The sequence below is a fragment of the Carassius carassius genome, chromosome 18 (genome assembly GCF_963082965.1).
Source record: "Carassius carassius chromosome 18, fCarCar2.1, whole genome shotgun sequence".
NCBI lineage: Eukaryota > Metazoa > Chordata > Actinopteri > Cypriniformes > Cyprinidae > Carassius > Carassius carassius.
The window spans coordinates 8,468,549-8,492,703 of NC_081772.1; the positions used below are offsets into that span (position 1 = coordinate 8,468,549).

Consider the following 24,155-nt stretch of genomic DNA (forward strand, 5'->3'; position numbering starts at 1 on the left):
GCCATGAACCAAGCACAAAGGAATAGTAATGAGACTATTTTACCAGCTCTTGGTCATAACCCTCAGAAGAAACATGGGTGTTAAATGGAAAGTGTCTGTTCACCCCAATAACTGTCACAATTTTTATATCATGTCAAACCAACAGTTATCAAAGATAAGTTCGGAGAGCTAGATGGAGCAAAATATGTCACAGTGTAAACAAATTGTCCATCTCTGTCCAAATAGATAAAATATCACAATTCAGTTCTATCTTGTATCTTTAAAATATGAGCTTTGCTGTTTTAAAACCATCATATATAGATATATATATATATATTGTATAATATATTTTAAAGATAATAATAAAGATTTGTAGCATATGTTTAAATTATAATAATAATATATATTTTAATTTATATAGTGCCTTTCCCGAGCTCAAGGACACTGAACATTGTACACCAAAGCAACAAAAATTGATAACAAGGAACGGACCCACTTTATATTAAGTGGCCTTAACTACTATGTACTTACATTTTAATTAATAATTTAGTACAATGTACTTATTCTGTACATACATGTTTTTACATTGTACTTATATTTAAAAAAAACTACATGTAATAACATCTGTATTTAATTTATGTAATTACATTTATAATTACACTGTTGACCCATACTTTACACCTTAACCCACCATTAAACTTACCCATACCTCCAACCCTCTCCCTAACCTTACCCCTATCCCACCTCAATAGCAGCAAAAGTGTTTTACAATACAATATGAACACAATAAGTACATTGTACTTATTCTTTTATGTAAGTACATAGTAGTTAAGGCCACCTAATATAAAGTGGGACCCAAGGAACAATTTCATTGGACATTTGCCCAATGCAAATAATGCAAATAATGCAGTTGCATATAACACAGTTTATGTAGACATAAAGACATAAGACATAAAAATGGAGAACAAAACGGACAAATACACATGTAAATTATTGTTGATTAAACAAATAAGTTTTAAGTTTTGACTTGAATTCACTAAAAGAGGTGACTGTTCTGAGGGCCAGGGGAAGTGAATTCCAAAGTTTGGATGCAATAACGGAAAAGGACCTGCCGCCCATTGAAGATAGGCGGAACCTAGGTACAGAAAGAAGTTCAGAATTAGAAGACCGGAGTGTGCGAGAAGGTATATAAGAAGAAAGTAGGTCGGAAAGATAGGAGGGAGGAAGACCTTTAAGTTTCTTAAAGGTGAGCAGAAGAATTTTTCATTGCACACAAATAGATACAGGCAACTAGTGAAGATAAAATAAAATAGGGGTGATAAATGACTTACATGTTAAAATGAATTGTATATTAAATATACGATAACATGCACCGGTCACTTTGTGCAGCATTGGTCTGCTCACTAACTCATTCACCATGGAACTGGCGTCATCCTACCAACTCATCAGTCAGTTAAATAAAATAACTGCTCTTGAGCCATTTGTCAATTTAATCAGACTGAATAAGCTTCTTTTTGCACTAAAAATCTTTTATCTGCACTGTTTGTTCCCTTCACTGATTTGCACTCTATCTGCCATGTGCCTTGCGCTGCTTTATTTAACTTGATTTTTAATTTTATTATATGTCTTTTTTACATTCCCTTATTGTATAGTTGTATCTACATTTTATATTTGATCTAGATTTTTAGGCTCTACTGTTAATGCTATCTGTATGCACCGGGGGTTTGAGAGTAACGCAATTTCGATTCTCTGTATGTACTGTACATGTGGAAGAATTGACAATAAAGCAGATTTAACTTGACTTTACTTGAAATAACTGTAAATGAAAACCCAATGTAAAGAACTGTAAAGAAATGCCACCGTACAATGTTAATGATTTTAAGGTTAAAACCATAGAACGGATTACTATACAGGTCTTGTGACTGACAGCCGTGACCTCAGGCTGTGATTTGAACCTCAGAGGCGTTTCACAATCTGCAACATGTTTTTCTCTGTTGCACTTGCGCTTCTGACTTGAAGTGGCATCACACCATTTTTTTATCTCAGCTTTTGAATTACATTTAATTCAATTCAATGTTTGTTTTGTATTTGTGCATCTTGTAGCAATTTCACAATGTGTTTTCTCCACAGCTGTGCTTTTAAGATGCATGTTCGAGTGCATTTGGCCTGCCAATCTTGCATAAGCCCACTACCTAGCAACAGCGGCTGGCAAGAAGTGCACATTAAGCTTTGACTGCAGGCCCGTATCAACTGAAACTTCAAAAAATATGGGATTACTCTCAACCAAACAACACCCTGTCCCACTTTCTTCTTTCATGCCCTTCTCCAACTCCATCGCTATTTATCTCTTTTTAGCTGGGTAGTCCAATGTTGCCACAACTGCTAATTTGTCATTCTCATCACAAGTCGTGTATTTTTGGCTTACTTCTATAATATGGGCTTGCTAGTGCTTGCCTCTTATAGAGCAATAAAATAGGGCCACAACAAATAGCAACTCCTTTTGAATGTCATTACTAATCAGTATAATTTTTTTTTCTCCTGTATTTCTGCATTTACCATCCCCAAAAATGGATAAATTCACCCCATTGTGCCACTTTTCTATTTGAAGCAACAACCTTGCTTATTTAGACTTATTTTACTGATGCATGTTTCCTTTTTTTGGGCTTGTTATTCTAGCGAGATCTGGCAACACTGCAGTAGTCTTTAATAAAGAGCCTAAATGTTTGCAGTGTCGGTACTGTGGGAAGTGTTGAGAATCTACATTTATCAATAATTGTCTCATGTGTTGGTTTTAGGTAAACTTTGATTCCTTTGAGCTCAAGAGGTAAAGAAGACGACTGCTGATGGCTCTAAATTTAGGTTAAATTGAAAAAGGAGTGCACTAATTTTGGTAATGGTCTGGGGAATAAACTAGGACAAGTCATACTATTCTGTGATGATCTCCATTTTAACCCAATTATATTGCAACATGCTGTTTTCTGCCATGTCACATGTATTTAGAGTGGGAGGCATTTGTCTGCACCATTCATACTGTTCAATCCATGAGTGCATCCAATGCTTTTGCTGGTTAGCTTCTGCAGCTATTCCCTGCTGGTAAATGCTGTAACTACAATGTTTTGCAGGTTAAGAGCATCTTTCTTCACCAGGTCATTCTGACATACAAAATGCACCGATTTTGATGTTGTACCATCTCAAAGTAGTTTGTTTAAAGTAGTTGTTCTCAACAAATTCTGCATCCAGTTATGTTCCAGATGCTCAAAGTTGGTAAAGTTCTTACTATTCATAACCAGCAACCAAATTACAGTCTTTCTGTGTCAATGACCATGTTTAGCCATTCACTGGTTGTAAACATAACATCATCCAAACATAAATAATGAAGAAGCTTTAACCGAACAGGATTACAGGTCATCTCTGCAGTCACACATGATCAGCAGAGCAGAAAATTATTTTATGATGGGCTTCTGTTAAAATATTGCACAAACAACAGTTTTGCATATGTGTAGAGAGTTTTATGTCAAAGCAAGGGTAGCTGTTTAGAACTGTGCATTCACTTCATAGGTTATGCCATTAGGGAAACATTAGTAAAAAATTGCAAATAACAATGGGAAATTATTCTAATGCATGATCACAGTGATTTATTCTTCATTATTTAACTCAAAGATCATGGTTAAATCTATTTTTGACTGCTTATTTTTTATTTACTTTATTTTTTGCAACAATGTTACAGACTTTTTCATCATGCTGTCTAGCTATTTATTTACATAATATGAAATCATATACAGTACATGAGTTATGGAGAACCTCAGTCTTTATTACAGGTTGTATTTCAGACTTGTAAATTATATTTTAGATCATATTAAGTTAGAGCATGAAGTAAGTTATGTCCCAGAACCACCATTTAACAAAAACGGTTCCTTAATCATGAATAACAAATCTAAATGAATACAAATAAATGAATTAGACCAATAAAAATAAAAAATAAAAATAAAAAAAGGATAAGAATAACAGCAATGAAGAGCAATGTAATTTTAGGTCTCTTTTTTTGGTTTTGACAGTGTTCTGCTGTGCTCATTAACACATGCTTTATAGCTATTTCTGCTCCACAAAGAAATAAAAACATGAAGCTTTTAACATAGAAGGAAAGTTTAATTTCTCACGACTTCAAGTCAGTCGTCTTCTAACTGAAGAATCACCCCAGGCAGATAATGTATCTGTATGCAGACAATCATGAAAAAAGCAAAAGCATTCATAAGCAAAGTCCTAAGGACTAAGATTTGAGTAGCCTCGTACATTTAACGTTATTTTTAGCTTGTCTGCGTAACTGCATTTGGCCTTCTGTGTGCCGCCCTTAGCTTTTAGATGGGAATGCCTCATTCATTAGCTAGTAATCGAGTGGCTATTTCAAGAGGTCCACGATCGTGAAGGGCTTTGAATCGCGCGTGTTCTTACAAATGAGCCCCCTCCCACCCAGCATTTCCCTGTCGTGCCTCCTTCCATGCACACAGCAGCACATGGTTACAATCAAGCCCATAAATCAGGCGCCTCCGATCGAATAGTCCGAATTAAGCACACATGCACATCAGACTGGGGCTGGCTGCTGTTGCAGCAGAAGAAGCGAGAGAAACAGTCACACATCAGGAGGATGGATGGAACCAACAACAATCCTCTATGGTGATCAATATCTGACTGTCTTTTGCAAATCGCTGCAGTGCTTCACAGGTGTGCACTCGAGTATTCTCATACGGATTGATTCAACTGGAGCCACATGTCACATGTGCTTTATAGGAAGAACCGGGGCATCATCTGCTGCAAGCTGGATCTGGAGGAGGATGCTGCGGCAAGTGATACACAGAGGGCTGAAATCTTCTTTCTACTGGCTGGGTTTGTTCGTGAGCAGGCATCCGGTGTTCTTCCTCACCGTCCCCGCAGTCCTGACCATCATTTTCGGGTTCACGGTGCTGAGCCGGTTTAAGCCCGAAACGGACCTGGAGATCCTGGTCGCCCCGACGCACAGCCTCGCGAAGATCGAGCGGAGTCTCGCCAACAGCCTCTTCCCCGTCGACCAGTCCAAGCACGAGCTGTACTCGGACCTGCACACCCCCGGCAGATATGGAAGACTCATTCTGCTGGCCAAATCCGGGGGAAATATCCTGGAACTGGCCGAGCAGGTGCTCCAGGTGCACAAGAAGGTCCTGGATATGCGTGTCAATTATAAAGGCTTCAATTACACTTTCGCGCATCTCTGTGTCCTGAGCCACCGGGACAGAAGATGCCTCCTGGATGATATCATCACCATATTCGAAGACATTCGCTTAGCTGTTCTGTCTAACAGCACTTTTTCCAAGGTCCCCGTGAGCTATCCAAATACAACATTAAAGGTAAGAGGCATTGTCTGGCTGTGTTTCAAAACCTCGCGAGCCGCCTAACGAGACGGCGTTTTTCCGAGGCTTTTGAGACGCAGCCTTTGTGTGCGATGGAGCGACATTGCAACAATGAAACTGTTGACAAAAACCATCTCGGCATATTGCGACTTTCCATTATAAAACCTTACAAAACGCCCAGAATTATGAATAGACTTCTTGCTGTTGAGTGTGCTGCCTCGGAATCAGTTGAATAGTAAGTTCTCTAGCACTGCACTCGAGAAGCCTGCAACGTGCATTAGATAGAAGACGCTCACAGAATCCAAACTTTTACAATTTATCCTTTTTTTCATAATAGATAGCCTCATTGTGCAGTTTATTCAATCAATAAAATTATGAAAACATATAACAAGCAATATCATTAATTAAAAACACTGTTTAGGATCCAGTATAAGCTGTGTTATAAATCATTCAAATGCAAACAGATAATTAATAACACTGAGTTAATTGCAATTACAAGAACCACTAACATTAAGATTCCTTGTTTTACACACATACACAATCAACTAATTAATCATTTTTTAACAGATTAACAAACGTCCTGCCATCACAGACAAGACAAGTTACTAAAAATTACAATAGAGAAACAATAGTTGTTCTGAAACATTGAAAGCATATATATTATTCAGGCCCAGTGCATGCTGGGAAGACCATTGCTACAATTATGAGCAAAAACTGTGCTTATATAAGAAATGCTTGAACATAAAACTGCTTAAACTACTTAGATTGAGCAGTAATCTAAATCTGAAACAAAATAATATCTAGTACATTTTTCCTCAAATATTTTCAATGATGTTCATCCAAGTTTAGATCATTTTTATCTGTTAAATATACTGTCCTTAATATATTGCGTTTCACGATCTAAAATAGCACATAATCATATATTGCAGTGTATTTGTACTACAGTAAATATGAAAAAAAAGAAGCATCAATTGTTGGGAAACAGTGAAACCAAGATTTTAGGCCCCAATGCATGCTGGGAGAATCATTGTTGGAATTGTGAATAAAAGGTGTGCTTATAAATGCTTGTAAAACTGCTTAAAATACTTAGATTGATCAATAATCTACATGAGTGATTATTTAAAATTATTGAAATATTCTAATAGAATTATAACAGAATGTATTAGTACTTTTCCCCCCAAACATTTTTAAGTGATTGTTAGCCCAAATGTTTAGCATTAAAACATGAACACAGTTCTGTTAAATATAGTTTATATTCATGAGTAGCACTGAGTTATTTAATGCAGTGTAATGCACATTGTTAAAATAAGTGACCTAAGCTGAGTCTGAATATACACTGAATATGAAGATACATCTTGTATCTTGAGACCTGTAAGACTAACAGTCTTTATCAAAATGCTGCAGTATTCACAGACGAAAGACTAAATATAACACAACAGTACAGCAACCCAGATATCTTATTGTTTTCCCAAGCTTACGTCAGTAGGAGTAGGAGCAAGATCTGTGTGAATGAGGTGCTTACTGTGGCCTCTACAAGAGCTCATTCATATTGTGCCAGTCTTTTTCAGAACATCTTGAGGCTGTATTGCTGCATCCAAGACTACATCGCTTTCTCAGCATAGCGAAATGCACTGTCCAGGATGTTGAAATATTGAGACTACTGAGAAAAAAAAACCAGTAACACCCAATCTGCTCTGGATTTTTTAAATTCAGCACTCTTTTGGTGCAAAAATTGTGTCATTCAACTGTGGAGATTGTCTTCACATATTTATCCAGCATTCCAGCTTCAAGCTGTGGTTTGATATCAGCTTGTGTTTTAGCCATTTAGCTAAAAAGCATTAAGTAAACACTGCTTCCTTTAGAAAACCCCCCTTTTTTGTTATGGAAGAAAATTTTAATACATTGTTGAAATGTGTTACATGCATTCAAATACCAGAACAAATCCACACCAACATAGCTGCTCATTAACTGGCTTGCTGATCCTGCAAGTTACACACGATTATAATGTGGAATTAATATTAAAATGCAGCAGTGGCAGCAAGTCAGCCCTTAGCTCATATGCAAAAAATGGCCTCAAACTATAAGTGCAATGAAGAATCATAGGATATTAAAAAAATACCATACCAAACACACTGTGTCACAAAGGACTTTTACTGTATATCTCACCATTTTCTTCTGAGTATAAATACATAATTTCTGTAAAGTAACAAGCCATCCGGATCCAACTCAGAGTAGTATTAGTACTAGTCACAAATCAGATCGGAACTAACATAAGTCTAAAATAACCAAGGCAGAGCCAAACTTCACAATTTCAATACCAATCTACTTCACGCAAACACAAACAATCGGCATGGCAGCCCAATTAAATGTTTACATAACACACATGAAAATATAAAATGAATGCACTACTAACTTGTCTTAGTTGCACTATCCAGGGCCTTTCTTTTGGCAAGTTCATCCTTCTGACTGACGTCTCTACCCTCTCTTTCCTCTTCAAAGCCCCATCACTTTTATGTTTGTATTTTATTGTCCATTCTAAACCTTACCAACTACGGAGCCCTGCACATATTTAAATATTTATTTATCAAGGCCACAAATTATGAATTTGTCCCCTCATTTTAGTAAATGTGGTCCCTTTTTTTATTTCTTTTCCCGTTTACCCGTAATGTAGTTTTAAAAAAAGACTGACACTGCAGATTACAGTACTTTAAATGTGTTATTATTAATCCACTAATAAAACACTAAACTATACAAATGTAAAGTGTAAAATTGTGCAGTATATTGATTTATTAAACAGACATTAGAATATATATTATTATAAGATAAATTATTTGGAATTATTTTTTATGATCGGTACATGGCTGCTACCTCTATTTCTTCCAGTGGTCCATATTACAGATCTCAGTTCATTTGTTAATCAACTTTAGTATTCCTCTGATGTTCCAAACTCACCAATTATTTAACATATTTTCTGACGGTAGTTGATTTTTCACTGATTGCGAAGTATTGTTAGATTGCATTCAAATTCAATTTCATTCATAAGTTTCCTATAATGAAATAAATAAATTAGTAACTGGTTTGTTTTTCTCTAGGATGGTCGAGTGTCCTTTATTGGCCACCAGCTGGGTGGCGTGGCCTTGCCTGTAAATAGCCGAGAACAACAAGTCAAGTTTGCTCGAGCCATCCAAATCACATACTACCTCCGCAACCTTGGACCAGTGGTGCAGGACATCATTTCTGAAAAGTGGGAGAGTGAATTCTGTAAGCTGGTTCACCAGCTGGCCACAGACAGCCAGGAACTACACATCCTGTCACTTACGTCCTTCAGCTTATGGCGGGACTTCCACAAGACAGGTGTGCTGGCCAAGAGCGAGGTACTGGTCAGCTTGGTGCTGGTGCTCCTGGCAGCCACCATCTCCAGCTCTATGCGGGACTGCTTGCGTGGGAAACCCTTCCTGGGCCTGTTGGGGGTCCTTACCATCTGCATTGCCAACGTGACGGCAGCTGGGATTTTTTTCATCTCTGATGGGAAATTTAACTCTACGCTGCTTGGGATCCCCTTTTTTGCCATGGGTAAGTGCGGCTTTGTTCACGGAGACTGCGGTGATTGTATGTAGGATTATTATAATTGCTGTGTGACTCCTCGGGGGTGGGTATAATTGTTTTCCATGGCAGTCATCAGGGTCAGTGCTTCAGCAATAATGGGCTTCATCATTACGGAGGGAGAATCTGTGATATTATAAATAGAAATGGAAGATTATTTTTTATATTTTTGTGGTACAATGAAAAAATCCGTGAAAGTTTGCCTGAAAATTAAAATGTCTATAAACTGATGTAGCATTAACATGATCTGCAGATCTGATTCTGAATGATGGTATAGTACTGCTAATGAAAAACCACTTAATGTCTCAGTAATTTGCATAGAACGGAACCATGTGGTGGGACACAATGATCCAGCATAGTGATTCTCACTTTGTGGAAAGCAAGTCTGTTCTGATAGGGTCATCAACAGCAAGAAATTAATGAATGAATTAATTAATAATATGCAACGAATAAGATAAACATTTTTAGTTAGAATAGTGAAACAATAAGATTTATAAACGGGGGAAAAGGAAGAAAACACTTTCCATATATATCTGAAAAAAGGCAGAAAACACTTTCCACGTATTGTTTTGTGTTGACTTCAAAAGATTTGCATCCAATGAAATTCTGCCGTGTTTACATATTCATGTGATTTGGTAAAACCCCAAATCAAGCAGATGTTAAAATTAACATGTTGGATGCCCTCATTGAGAAAACCATGAAAGGAGCAAGGTAAAACTAGACTACAATAAATGTATTAAACATATTACCCTAAAAGGATAAATATAGTTCCTGCTATAATGTTTGATATTCAGAGTACAGTACCATTGCAAGTGTGATACATAAACAAACTCAATTAACAAGTATTTTATATCGAGTAACTTACATTTTAAGCACGTTATTTCCCATATTTTTTCTCTGTCAGTACAGCGCTGTTTTTTTGTTCCTGATTGAATCATTGTTTTGAACGAATCGGTTCAGTGTGAAAGATTCATTGACTCATAAGTCATTTGTCGCCACCTTCTGACTGATATAACCTGTCAAGAGAGAAAAAACGTGGATAAGATGAAGAGCAATATAGAATACATTTTAGTATTACATTTTTGCTGACATTTTGTTTACTTTTGTACCATTTTGTTACTGTGTTGCTAAACAAATAAATCAATTATATAGATAGCAAACATGTTATTTAACCAATAATTGCAGTGTGAATCTAAAGGAACATTAGTCTGCAGTATATTTATCTTTTAATGACAATTAGCTTACTTTCTTTTTATCGTTCATGCATTTTGGGAGAATAATAAGGAACAGTCAATAATTTCCGACAGTGCTGTGTTCTTTCTTACATGTTATTTTTGTGGACCCTTGGGAACACAATCTAGCAAGCCAAAACAAACTTGGAAATTTAACGAACTCCGAACTCAACACATCTCACAGGTGTTAAAACACCCTTAGATTTCACACCTGTCTAGGTTGCATTAGATGCCCTTAGGTGACGACTGTCACAACCTTCAACTGAGTGGAACTAATTAGCCTCAGATTTAAAATGTGTCATTTTGTTTTTCTCCTTTGGAGCTAGAATCATGATTCTCTCAAAACAAGGATATACAGGGTGCAAAAGCACAATTACAACCTACAGAGAACAACTGCTTACAGCACTCTTACGCTCAGTCAGCGCAATAGCATAATCAACCATCAGTTACATGTGGCTTCCCAATTTAAGAAGACAGAAACATTGTCAGTAAAGATACTGACTATACTGTAGGATTTTATGATCATGACTGTCCTTGTGGATCAATGGTAATAATGCTTGGTGCTGTACTGTATACTCACATCTTAAGCTTCAGCCAGCCGTTTACGGAGTCCCTAATGATCTGGACCCCTCAGATCCTCAGTCTTATTGCAAGGCTAGCCCAGTGTGAAAGATTAATTGCTCCTTGAACAGTGGATTTTGAGCTTTTTGCACAATACCAGAGGACCTGTGATTTACTGTTCTTTGCATTTGAGCTTCGCAGGAAGGACAATCTGGAGAAATAGATTTTGTCCCGCTGGCGAAAATGAATGGTGACACTCTACAAGGCACATCACAATGTGCTGCGGGGACCCCGGGGACAGGGGCTGGCTCCATCGAGTTGGCGAAGTGACATTGGATTCAAGTTTGTGGATGATTCTGAAAAGATTTTTTGATAGTATAGACACAATTGAAATCATGGGCTTTTCCTCACACAAATTTATAATATGACTTAAAAGTCTTGAATTTGGACTACTTTTTATGTTTTTTTAATCCTTTTTTAAACAGACGTGGTCAAGCTACATAAAGCTACTTTGTCTATAATGGGACAAATAAGGGTTGAAATGACACGAGGGTGAGTAAATAATGAAAGAATCTTAATTTTAGGGTGAACTGTCCCTTTAAAAGGACTTGGCAGAAGATGGATGCGCTGCAGAAAGCAATGTGCGACACTGTTGTCTGTGACAATGAATGGAGTGCATGCTATACCTTAAGTTGAAGTTTAGAGGTTATTTTTGTTCAGACGCATACAGCAAAGGGACTATTTATAGACTTGCTTCCTGCCACACATCTTAGTGGCAGAGCGACGAATGCTTTGTTCGGCTGGGACAAACGACAGGATAGGAAATCAATGTCAGAGTACTCACTCACCTCCTGATCACTGTGCACAAAGCTGTTGACGTATGATGAGCCTTGATCGTAAAAACCATAGGAATTATAAAGCTAGTTCTCATAATATCACATTTATAAAGATAAATAAATATCTTTAAAGGACAGAGATATGAATCAAGAATGTAATTTCTGTCATTATTTCCACACCTACTATTGCCTGTTCATGCACCTCAGATGGATTATTTTTAAAATCTTCAAGCAGCCCTTAAAGCTCTTATTGTGTATGTGTGTGTACAGTTTTGCACTGTCTTGGCATTCATTGTGGACAGCAAAGTAAGAATTTTATCGCTCAGAGAAACTTGTTTTCCTCACTGGGTAGGGTAAATGCTTTGAAAGGGGTCATCGGGTTATACATGCACTTTTACAAGTAGGTTGAACTGAAATAATCACCCTATAATTATAAAAATCCACCCAGTGTCTTTAAAAAATTTTTTTATATACTTACATTTTTACCCCTTTCTCAAATCGAGAAATGGTCTCAAATGTCTTTGTGACACAGACAGGCCCCTCCCACAATAGTTTGATTGACAGTAGTGTTTCAGCTAGGGATGGGACGATAACCGGTTTTATTGATAACCGTGATAAAATGTGCTGAAGGTTAGTAATATCGTTTAAAAATGAATTATCATTAAAACCGTGTTTGATTATCGCGGTTTTAATAACTCACTATTAAATCATGTCCAGCCAGCAACAGTCTGACGCAAGCGCAGCGCACAATGTTTTTTTTGTTTTTTTTCGAGAAGGAATGGCGAAAGTCAGTGACTTTTCTATGCTTTTCTATGCTTCTACACTTTTCATTGTAAGGAAGGAAATGCCACAGAATTTAATCTTTCTTTAAATTAAGTGCATAGAGTTGCTTGTTTTATTAGTTGTTTGTTGATTATTAAATATAAAACTTGCTGAAATGTTTTCAGTGTGAGCATCAACTATTTTTGAACACTTTCATCTCGTTTCAACAAAACCGTGATAATATTGATAATCTTGATAATTTTAGTCACTATAATCGTGATATTAAATTTTCATACCGTCCCATCCCTAGTTTCAGCACAGACTGGACTGGTGTCTTAAATTAGACCCGCCCTGAGTGAGCTGTCATCAGTCCGCCATTGTTTCACAGCCGGAGCAGATGTAGACGAGAATGTCTCCTAAGTGATTGAGGTGTTTTGTTGGTTGGATGCAATAATGAACATAGCAGTTTACTCCCAATGTCTGAGCCACCGAAGACACAGTGTATTACATTTGTTTCTGAAGGGAATGCTCCCCCGATCTACCTAAATGCGTCTATATTTGCGCGAAACATTCATGGTCCAGCTTCACCTACAGAAAAAGTAGTAGGGTATAAGGTTGTTTGATGAATCTTTGCAAATAGCCTTTCCTAATAATGTGCTATTTAGCAAGTTTCACGATGAATGTGGCTATGATTAAACAGTCTCTCTGAGAGCAGCTCGGAAGAGAGGGGCGGGGTCAGCAGAGCTCATCAACATTTAAAGGAAAATGCTACAAAACGGCTCTGAAGGGTAAAAAAAGCTGCTTTTTTTTACACTACCATTAAGAAATTTTAACCAAACTATGTTAAGGACTTTTCATTAAGACCCTAAAGAATCATATCAACTTGTGGAAAATGGGCATCCGATGACCCCTTTAAAATGCCATAAAAAATCCACAAATTGGGTTTCTGTCATGCAACTAGTTCAATCTGTGGTCCCCTTCACCCTCTCTAAAAATAGTTGGAGTCTGCTATGCTGAATATTTTGAAACTGAACAGATGCGAGAAGTTCACATGGTGAGCAAGTCCTGTTGACAGCAAAGAAATGAAAACTCATAAAATTAAAGAAAGGTGAAGCCAGAATTGTGCAGTAGCACAGTGTCAAAAAAGATGAAATGTACCAAAAATTCATAAAAAAAAAACAAAACAGGCAAATTATATTAAGTAGTTTGTACAGACCACTGGTGCAAATGATGCAATCTACACTGTAAAAAAATATTTAAAAATTATCTGAATATGTTTTACAAGAATATACTATACTTACTCAAAATCTGAATTTCACATTTATTTCAGTGTGTTACTTGCAGTTTCTCTGTACATTTTTGTCAAACTTACTAGCAATTTCTCAGCGAAAATTGTTTTAAAGTACATCCTACACCAAAAGTTTTGTGGTGTACTTAGGTTTATGAAACTTTGGGGAAGCTCATCTACAAATGTTTAAACTTACTGAGTAAAATGTGGCATGCTAAAGCTGTCAGTTACAAAGAAAACATAGCTGCACCTTTAGTTTGATTTCCTACAGCCATATGAGCACATCCGTTTATGAAATTTGGCTAAAATATGATGATAGATGATAAGCATAAGAAATTAGATTGTTAAATGAGAAAACAGATGAAAGATAAATATATAACACTGACAAACACAAATGAAAAACAAATGAAAGAGCAGATAAAGCCAATATTAGGAGAAAGATGACTAGATGTAGCATGTTACTAGAATACAGCTGTTTTGAAAATTTCTGAATTGTGTTACTGGGAAAATGTAGTTAAGTTAGTGTCTGGGTTTAAAGATGTGTATGTCAGTTGTGAGCCAGATTGTAAGTGTGTGTATGTGTGTGTGCAGTGGCGTAGTCACTCCCCAGCACGTCAGTCCTATTGATCGAGCTCATTTAGGGCCACAGACTGTGGAACAGCATGTGCCCTGGGATCTGGACCGTCTCCTTGCAATTCTCTCCACACAAGCATGATTGTGCCTGGTCATGGCTAACACACATTCACAGTGCCTGGGAAGCCCAATCCCATCTCAATCACCACTCTAGAAACAAACACATGCAACCGCCAGCATTTACAGCAGACCTTTGCTGTCTCCCACTGGAAAATATAGATGATGGAGTGTTAGTAGATTGAAAACTGGCCATAGTGAATGCCATTGATTTGCCTCTGTGCTAGAGGGCAAGAACAAGTCCTGGGGAAGAGATTAGGAGTCTTACAGATGAACTACTAATCACAAATGTTTTCAAGCGTCACATGTTACATGCCATTAAGCCTGTGGCTGGATAATTTGCCATTGTCAGAAAGAAGAATCAGGATGAGAAAGGTTTGTTGAACATCGCAAGCCAAGAGAAAAAAAATAATTTGCATAGTTTGGTCAGGCATGATGTGCGACCACTGAATCGGTGCGTGAAATGGAAATAGTAACAGACGTCCATCAATTCTTCATCCTCCCTCCATTTGTCATTAATATTCCAGTCCTTTTATCCTTCAGCTGTATGATTTATGTTTCACTTTTTTTTTTGATTGAATGGAATAATTGGCATTAAAAATACAAGTGTTTTGGATTGAAGTTGTTTGGACTTGACAATAATTGTAAAAGTCATTTTTATGTTTCTTGGCCACTAAAAGGAAAAGTGATGTTTTTAGTATGGGAGTACATTTGTTAAGAGAAATAGATCTTCCGGTGAAGGCCTTGAACACACTAACACATGCTGAGAGTGGCATGTTTTACAATGACATGAAATACTGTCATAGATTGTAAGGTAGATTCTCCCATGAGTTTATGTGACTGAAGCCACGGCATATAGAAAGTGAGTGATGGAAAAGGGCGATAATGGGCTATTCAACCACTTCCTTGATTGCTGCTTTCCTTATACGACTGTAGTTCATTATCTTTTTGATTTCAAAGTAGCCTCATTACTTTGTGCAAAACTGATAATGAACAATTAATTTGCCTTCCTAGTGGGTTAGAGGTCAAGAAATTTCAATAGTGTTGCCCATGGTACAGTAAATGCAGGGCGTTTTGTTCAGCTCATCTGGGATCTCGACAGAAAAGTAGGCCATAAGAAAGTTTTAACTATTCATTTGAGATTGATATAAAGCCCCAACTTTTATTGGTCTTCTTTTATTGGACAGTCTTTTTCATATGTGAATACTTTGTACTTTCCCTTTGCTATTTTTACATTGGTTCATGTTTAGAAAAATAAAAGAGATCTTAGGGTAGCTTGTTATGTCTTATTTATAAGTCTATTGATCAAATAAATTGATATTTTATTCAGCAGGGATGCTTAAACTGATCAAAAGTGATAGTACAGACTTTAACATTGTTATAGAAAAAATAAAAATGAATGCTGTTCTTTTAAAATTGCTATTATCAAAGAATCCTGTAAAAATATCATAGTTTCCTGAAAAATATTAAGCAGCAAAACTGATTTCAGCATTGATAATAATCAAAGTTTCTTGACCACCAAATCAGTGTATGATGTACGACAGATCATGTGATACTGAAGATTTAGCTTTGGCATCACAAGAATTACTAAAACTTTGAAATGTATTAAAGTTGAAAATAGTTGATTTACATTCTAATACTCCACTATATTACACTACTTTTTTTATTATTATTGTATTTTAATCAAATGAATACAGTCCTGGTGAGCATAAGAGACTTCTTTCAAAAACATTAAAATACCCAACCTACCCCAAACTTTTGAATGGTAGAGTATCTTGAAATACTAAAATTTTAAATGGAAACTTATTCACTGCTAAACACAGCTAAATATGGTTCTTAAAGTCAACAGAAGGACTGATGAGATTGATGCGGTCCACTCCAATGAAATTACATGTGTGAACTCAAGCCTTCTGTTGATTTACATGTGGTGCATTTGCACAAGCTTTTTCATTAGCAGTTGCAGATGCAGCAGATGTGTGGGGTGCCACAAGAAGCAGCAGACTTTCAATACAATGATTCTCATTACGACAGAAGTGTCACACCATCCTCTCCATCTTCTGACTGCAATCATTTGACTGGCTATGCAAAGCGCCCAGCTTTATACTTAGACAATGTTGTGTTGAGTTTTGTGCAGATCACACACCTAATCCTTAGCAGCAGGATTAACGGTGAGCTGTGATGTGTGTCGTGTTAAGATAAGGACATTTTTACTGTCAAAGGATATGCTAATTTTGGGTACTTTCATAATGCAGCGTTCTAAGCATGTTTTATTTATTTTTATTTTAGAATGAGAAGTGCTTTATACTGGTAATGTCATGAAAACAAAATGAAGCCATTAAAAATGAAAAATATTTGCTCTGCAAATGCAAGATATATTTATTTGAGAAATAAATGTGGGGTAAGAAACTTTTATTTAATGAAAAAAATATTTTTACATAAATGAAAAAAAAAAAACATTAGAAAATTGTTATTTGTTAAATTTATTTTTGCTTCATTTAAAAAAAAAGATATGAATACATAAAAAGCACATTAGTTCACCCAAAAGTTTAAAAAGCTGCAAATTTACTCACCATAAGGCCATCTAAGATGTAGAGGAGTTTGTTTCTTCATCAGAACAGATTTGGAGAAATTTAGAGTTACATCACTTGCTCACCAATGTTTTTATCAGCTGTTTAAACTCTTATTCTGATGACACTCATTAACTGAAGGGAATCCAATGGGGAATAACTCCAAATCTGGTCAATTATTCCTTTGAATCAAGCCATTTTTGTTGTAGCATTTGCCACAAAGAAGAACTATGGTGATAATGCCATGTTGCACATCCAAAACATGTGGCAATACCAATTGAAAATAAATATAAATCGCAAAATAAATAACTAAAAAACGACGCACTACTTTCAGAATACCTGTTCGGTGGCTATATAGGTTATTGTACATGTCTTGTCGGTGCAGCACAGAAAGACTGATGCATTATGGAAATCTGTGTAATATTTTCCCCATCTTATGTCACAACTGGAAATCCTTTATGAGAGGTGTAGGGAGGGTCCATCCGTAGGGTGTTTTCCTGCCAGTGATGAATGTGTTTGCAGCTGCTCTGGTGCTGAAGTTTTAAAGCAGTAATTTTGTTTAATGACTCACTTCACTGCAGTGAGAGAGGTGATGCGGCTTTTTATATTGAAGCCACGGCTTCAGAGTAGCTTTCCTCCAGCCGGTGCTGGCTGGAACTGTCCACGGGAGACCTGTGAGAAACTGCCCTCTTTAGCATTGTGGAATGTTGTACCTGTGCACCAGCACCCAGAGACATGAGGTACAGCCTTTTATTTCCTATTGTACTCCTTGTGAGACTTACAGGGAACACTGCAGTTCAGTTCCCAGGTGTTCTCACAAAGCAGCATGGGGAAAACGCTCTGGGGTAGGGAATTCACTATGAATAAATTGTGCCTTCTGTTTATTTGTGCACACAGTCTGCATTGTTTCAGCACCCAATTCTCTAAATGAATTATGCAAATCCTGTAACACACAAACATATACCCAAAAAACACACACACACACACACAGTTTACACAGTGCAATTTCTTCTAGTGCAGGTCAGTTCTGAGTGTTTGGTTGTGTAGGATGCTTTTACCACAATCCTGTTTACTACTCTGTGATCTGAATCTGCTTTTTTGAAATACTGGAAGTCTACTTGACTGCCATTGTTAGGAAGTAACTGACTAAAAGTAGAGACAAACTATATATTTTTCACTGTTAAGAATAAAACTGGCTATTGGAGTATGTTTTACAAGAAAATTAGATTCTTTATAAGTAGAAAGACTACAATTGTATTTGATTCAATGTGTTACGTATGTTGTTTTTCAGTGTGTTAACAGTGAACTCCATGTTTCAGTATCTCATCTATAACAGTGTTTCATGTTTCTCTCTCTTACAGTATGTAGTGCTGGAAAGTCTGATCCTTTGGTGAATCAGTATTTTTGGGCTTCTAAATGAATCACACATTTGAGTCCCTATTTGTTCATGGTTTAGACTTGTAAATTATGGCATTTGGTTGTATTTACTATAAATTTAAGTGTTCAAATTTAGATTTGCTTATATATTATTGTTATATAAAATATGGTCACACAGTACAATAAGGTATTATTTGTTAACAAAGTTAATTACATTCATTTACATTAACTAACAATGAACAATACTTCTACTACGGCAATACAGTACATCTGTTAACTTTTACATTTACTAATACATTTAAAAAATATTGTTTTCTGTAAATAACCATGATTTTGCATGTAATTTTTTTAAACTTGCATATCAAACAACAATATTCTGCCACTGGTCTACCATAGAAGTCCTCTGACGGTCTTCTCATTAAAATGTGAAAAAAAATTTGTTTCTCTCATGGGATATTTCATAAATGTTAATGTGAGTAAATTAGCATATCTCTGGTTTAGTGCCAATGCAGTGATATTTGAGTCTTACCAATGAGCCGTTAGACTAAAAAGATTGGGAAACACTTATCATAACATTCTTATTATTGATTACAGGCATTTTAATGATTTAAATATTTAAAAAATACAAATTTAAATAAACAAAAGCACACAAACCAAAACACAAAGATGATGTGTTATTTTGGCATTAGTACTGCACTGTTGCACTGTGAGTTTGGACAATATCACCTTCCAGATGCTAACATATCACTTAAACATGATGCAAGAGGGATTTCCTTATGTAGGACAAATGAGAGGCACTGGAGTGGTACTAAATGTAATACAAAACTCTTTTCTGAATTACATGGCGAATTCTTTAGTGTGGGCTGAGAATGAATCGCCACAACATAAATGGAGTGCCATCCGGCTGCTGGTCGAGGGCAGAAATAAAATGCGCTCAGCTTTAAAGGTCTAATGAAACAGGACAAAGACAAATATTACTAAACTGCATATCTGCCTCGATCCAGCCTTTTTTGTCTTATGCTCCCCAGCAACCCCATCAAGGAGGCTCAAGCCGATCTGCATCTACACCAAATCAGGAAAAAAAAATGTTTCTTATTATACTACATATAATTTAGAATTAACATTTATATAATCCAAATGACCATTATTACAAGGAACCACTTTTTTTCCTTAAAAAAAAATTGTTATAAATGTTCATTACAAAAAAAATAAATAAATAAAAAAAATTAAAGGTGTATAGCTTACAATTACTAGAATCTTTTCTATCCTCTAGAATCTTTTTCTATTTTATAGGTAAAATCTTAACAAGGACCTCCACAAACTTGCTTAAGTGCCCCCTGCACTAGCACTATAACAAATATAAGAAAAATATTCTCCATTACATTCTATCCATTATAAATATATTCAGTTATTAATATCCACTATTATGTTATTCTTTTATTCGCTTCTCCTTTGAAACACAATTTCTTTGTGACAAACGTAATTTTTGACAGTCTTGTGACAGCACGCAAATGCTTACTCCTAAAATAGCATACTACATCTACTGTATGGCAGTGATTTTGTTTCAAACAAGTTATGTCAAAGGGGGTCCATCCATTCAAGGGTGTGGGCCACTAGAGGAGCGTTTAGCAAAGTGAGATCTTGAAACAAGATTGACACTTTTTGCCACAACAGCAGCACCAAACATTAAAGAGTGCAGCAGCAAATAGAGTGTATTCAAAACTGAAAGCACAAAACCCTGAGTTGGCACAAGGGTGCCGCTTATACATCATGGAATAAGACCGAGATTATTGAGGCATTTAACACATTTAATGCAATGTAACTTGCTGTTTCTTTGTAATTGTTGTTGAAATTCAATACTTTCCTGTGTGAAAATTCTTTCTATGCCTTTTTGTAATGTTATAGTTGTAGTCTATTTATGAAATACAAATAAAACTTTCCTGGTTGGGAATCACTTAACTAAATAAATTAGCCTCCATCAGCCAATAGAGATTACAATTCCATTTACATTTAGCAAAGATCAAATGAAACTTTGTTTATCATGCATTAGTTTTACAATTCTTCACACATTTCCCAAATGATAAATGGCAATCACTTCATGAATATAATTAATCTTCTTAACTGGATAATTTAAAAGAATTGCTCAAGCATTAAAAGTGTTGTTCTAGATATGGCACGGTCAGCAGCTAATCACGAATTAAATTCTTTGTACATTGGTTTTGTTGATCTATATAATTTGTCATTTGTGATCAACGTTCACGCTCAGATTTCCGAATGTTCCATTTCTACCAAACTTTGTCTTTAGTTGTTTAGGTTATAATTGCCATTAAGCAGAGACATCCCTTTCAGAGCAACCTGAGGCTGAAGATTGTGATGCTCCTTCTATGAGTGTATGCTACTGAACATGCAGTCTTTGTATTAGCAACCTGGATCTTTGACCACTGGGTGACCACCAGCCCACCACGTGCCCTCCTCATCTTGCAGATGAATTCACAGAAGCTAATGGACTTGCTCTTCCTCTTAATAAAGCTAAAAGCAGGGAAAGCCGGTCCATCTGACTCATTACATTGGCGTAATCCTTTATGGTTAATTAGGTTTTTCTCAGTGTCTTGTCAGGTCAATGAAAATTTATGATTTTGTAGAAAGAGGTAAGAGAGTAGTTTTTGTGACATATTCTTGACAGTGACAGCATGCGTAGAGATGAACTGCGGTGTCCTTGATGCTGAGTGAAATATTTAGTGGATGGATGAAAGTCAAAAGTATTAAAATGTTCAAAGGAGTAATTGTGCACACAATAGATGAGATGTAGAATGGTAGAAGGTAGAAGATGGATGGATGGTAGAAGAGTATTTGTATTACTGCTCATCTTACAACTCAAATCATGAAAGGCTTATTAGTCCATAGTCTCAGCTTCAGATGTCACACCCACGGACCGTTGGCTACTGATGCATATGGGACACAAATTGGAAACACTTCAGTGTCGAAGTCATCATCGGATTGGTTGATTTCTACAGGATTTTCACGAGACATGTGTCGCGTTCTTTAACGTTCTGTTCGGAAACAAAGACATGTGTTATTAACCCCCTCACGAAAGAAGAAAGCCACCGTGTTAACAACTGTGACGACAAGCGCTTATCAGGATCAACTAAATGCTGGAGTTTGCAGCATAGAATCTTTAAAATATGTCAGAGAGTTTTACACCCCGGTCTGTTATTGTGGCGGCATTTCCACGCCTCGAAACATTACGATGAACGTAACGATTTGTGATTGGTTGTTTGACTAGACTAATTTGCGAGACTAATTATTCCATAACTTTAGTTGATGACCACTATGACCAATGACCATGCCATTATCTAGCCAATGACTGAAAAAAATGCTATCTATCTACAAAAAAAAAAAAAAAAACACTAAATAGAAGCATTTTCACTTGTAGTATTAGACTTTTGGCATCTACTGTACAATATAATGATGGAAAATTTGTACAACAACATTTCTAATGTATTTAATTGATCTATTTATAGAAATTAATCAGTAGTTTGGAATATGAATTTGTAATTAATTTAATTCAGATGCTTAAAATTCACTGGAATAAAAAAAGTACAAAAAGAATATTGCCTACTAAAACTGGGCTGTTGTTAGATTTTGGAATTGACACAGCTATCACTATAATGAGCCAAGTGGGTACAGTTTTCAGTGCTAATAATATGAAAATGGGTTATTAAATTAATCACCCTGGCTGATATAGCGGTCTTACACTACTTATGTTTAATTTTTTTGTTGATTTTATTCAAGCTGATATTGCACATGCTATGTAATCAAGTTTCTTTGTGTATTTTCCATGCATCAAACTATAAATTGCTTCTTTTTTGTTTTCAGGACATGGAACAAAGGGTGTGTTTGAGCTTCTGGCAGGCTGGAGAAGAACCAGAGAGAGTTTGCCCTTCAAGGAGAGAGTGGCAGATGCGTTTGCTGATGTGATGGTGTGCTACACCATGACTAGCTCGCTCTATATTATCACCTTCGGCATGGGTGCCAGCCCTTTCACCAACATCGAATCTGTGAAGGTCTTCTGCCAGAGCATGTGTGTAGCAGTCCTGGTGAACTACTTCTACGTATTTTCATTCTATGGCTCCTGTCTGGTGTTTGCTGGGCAGCTGGAGCAAAACCGCTATCACAGCGTCTTCTGCTGCAAGATCCCCTCGGTGGAGTATCTGGACCGCCAGCCCACTTGGTTTAAGACCATGATGAGTGACGGCCATGACTTGTCTACGCACCACGACAGCGTACCGTACCAGAACCACTTCATTCAGCACTTTCTGAGGGAGCATTACACAGAATGGATTACAAACACCTACGTCAAGCCTTTTGTGGTTATCCTCTACCTGATTTATGCCTCCTTTTCGTTCATGGGATGTTTACAAATCAGTGATGGCTCCAACATAATTAATCTGCTAGCTAGTAATTCGCCCAGTGTGTCATTCGCCCTGACCCAACAGAAATACTTTAGCAACTACAGTCCGGTGATTGGGTTTTACATCTATGAACCCATTGAGTATTGGAACTCCACAGTACAGGAGCACCTCATGACGCTGGGCCAGGGCTTTAATAAGATTTCATGGATCGATAATTACTTTCACTATCTGAGGGTCGTGAATGTCAGCGCCTCAACCAAAACTGATTTCATTAACATCCTCAAGACTTCTTTTCTGAGGAGCCCAGAATATCAACACTTTGTGGACGACATAATTTTCTCCAAAAATGGAGACGAGTATGACATCATCGCGTCCAAGATGTACTTGGTGGCCAGGACGACTGAGAAGACCATGGAGGAGGTCGTGGAGCTACTGGAGAGACTTCGACCTCTCTCCCTCATAAACAGCATCAAGTTCATCGTTTTCAACCCAACGTTCGTATTCATGGACCGCTACAGTTCCTCCATCATCTCCCCCATCTTAACATCAGGTTTCAGCGTACTCACTATTCTCATCCTCACCTTCTTCCTGGTCATAAACCCACTGGGGAACTTCTGGTTGATTTTGACTGTCACCTCTGTGGAACTGGGTGTCTTGGGTCTCATGACACTCTGGAATGTAGATATGGACAGCATCTCTATCCTGTGCCTTATTTATACTCTCAACTTTGCCATGGATCACTGTGCCCCCCACCTCTACACATTCGTACTGGCCACTGAGCACACACGGACTCAGTGCATCAAGATCTCTTTAGAGGAGCATGGGGCTGCCATTTTGCAGAACACCTCGTGTTTTGTGATTGGGATAATGCCTCTTCTATTTGTGCCTTCTAACCTGACCTACACACTGTTCAAGTGCTCCCTTCTCACAGCCGGCTGCACAGTGCTGCACTGTTTCGTCATCCTACCAGTGTTTTTGACATTCTTCCCACCTTCTAAGAAGCGACACAAGAAAAAGAAACGGGCCAAACGGAAAGAGCGGGAAAGAGAGAGGGAGCGGGAGAGAGAGGAAATTGAGTGCATTGAAGTCAGGGAAAACCCGGACCACGTAACCAATGTTTGATTGAAAGATGTGTGTGAATATAGTTGGTAAGATATCAGCTCCAGTCCACTAGGGGGCGACGTCAGGCAGGCCTTAACAGTTCCTGGGGTGACCCTTGCGAGACCAGCAGTCAACAACAGTGCTGTCCAGAGTTAAAAACCCCTTTTCACTCATTTCTTGTGTACACTTCGTCCAGAACAGTGTATAACATCTGCAGCTGCTAGATTACATTAGCTGTTAACGTGAAAGGTTTGCGTAAGAAGGTTGTCTGTATACATGAACTAATACAAAAGACCTAAACAGAAGGCCTCCAAAAATGTTAGTATGGATCTAAGAAGGTGGTTTCCATCTTATTTTAGATTAGGG

General features: G+C 37.1%; 1 protein-coding gene across 1 annotated transcript; it reads left to right on the forward strand.

Moving 5' to 3' along the window:
• The first annotated feature begins 4,751 nt into the window (after positions 1 to 4,751).
• On the forward strand, positions 4,752 to 23,897 carry LOC132091839 (patched domain-containing protein 1-like). The gene is made up of 3 exons (XM_059497937.1): positions 4,752 to 5,357; positions 8,453 to 8,933; positions 22,153 to 23,897. The coding sequence occupies exons 1-3, from the start codon at positions 4,752 to 4,754 to the stop codon at positions 23,808 to 23,810; spliced, it is 2,745 nt and encodes a 914-aa protein (XP_059353920.1). The 3' UTR covers positions 23,811 to 23,897.
• Positions 23,898 to 24,155: the final 258 nt, after the last annotated feature.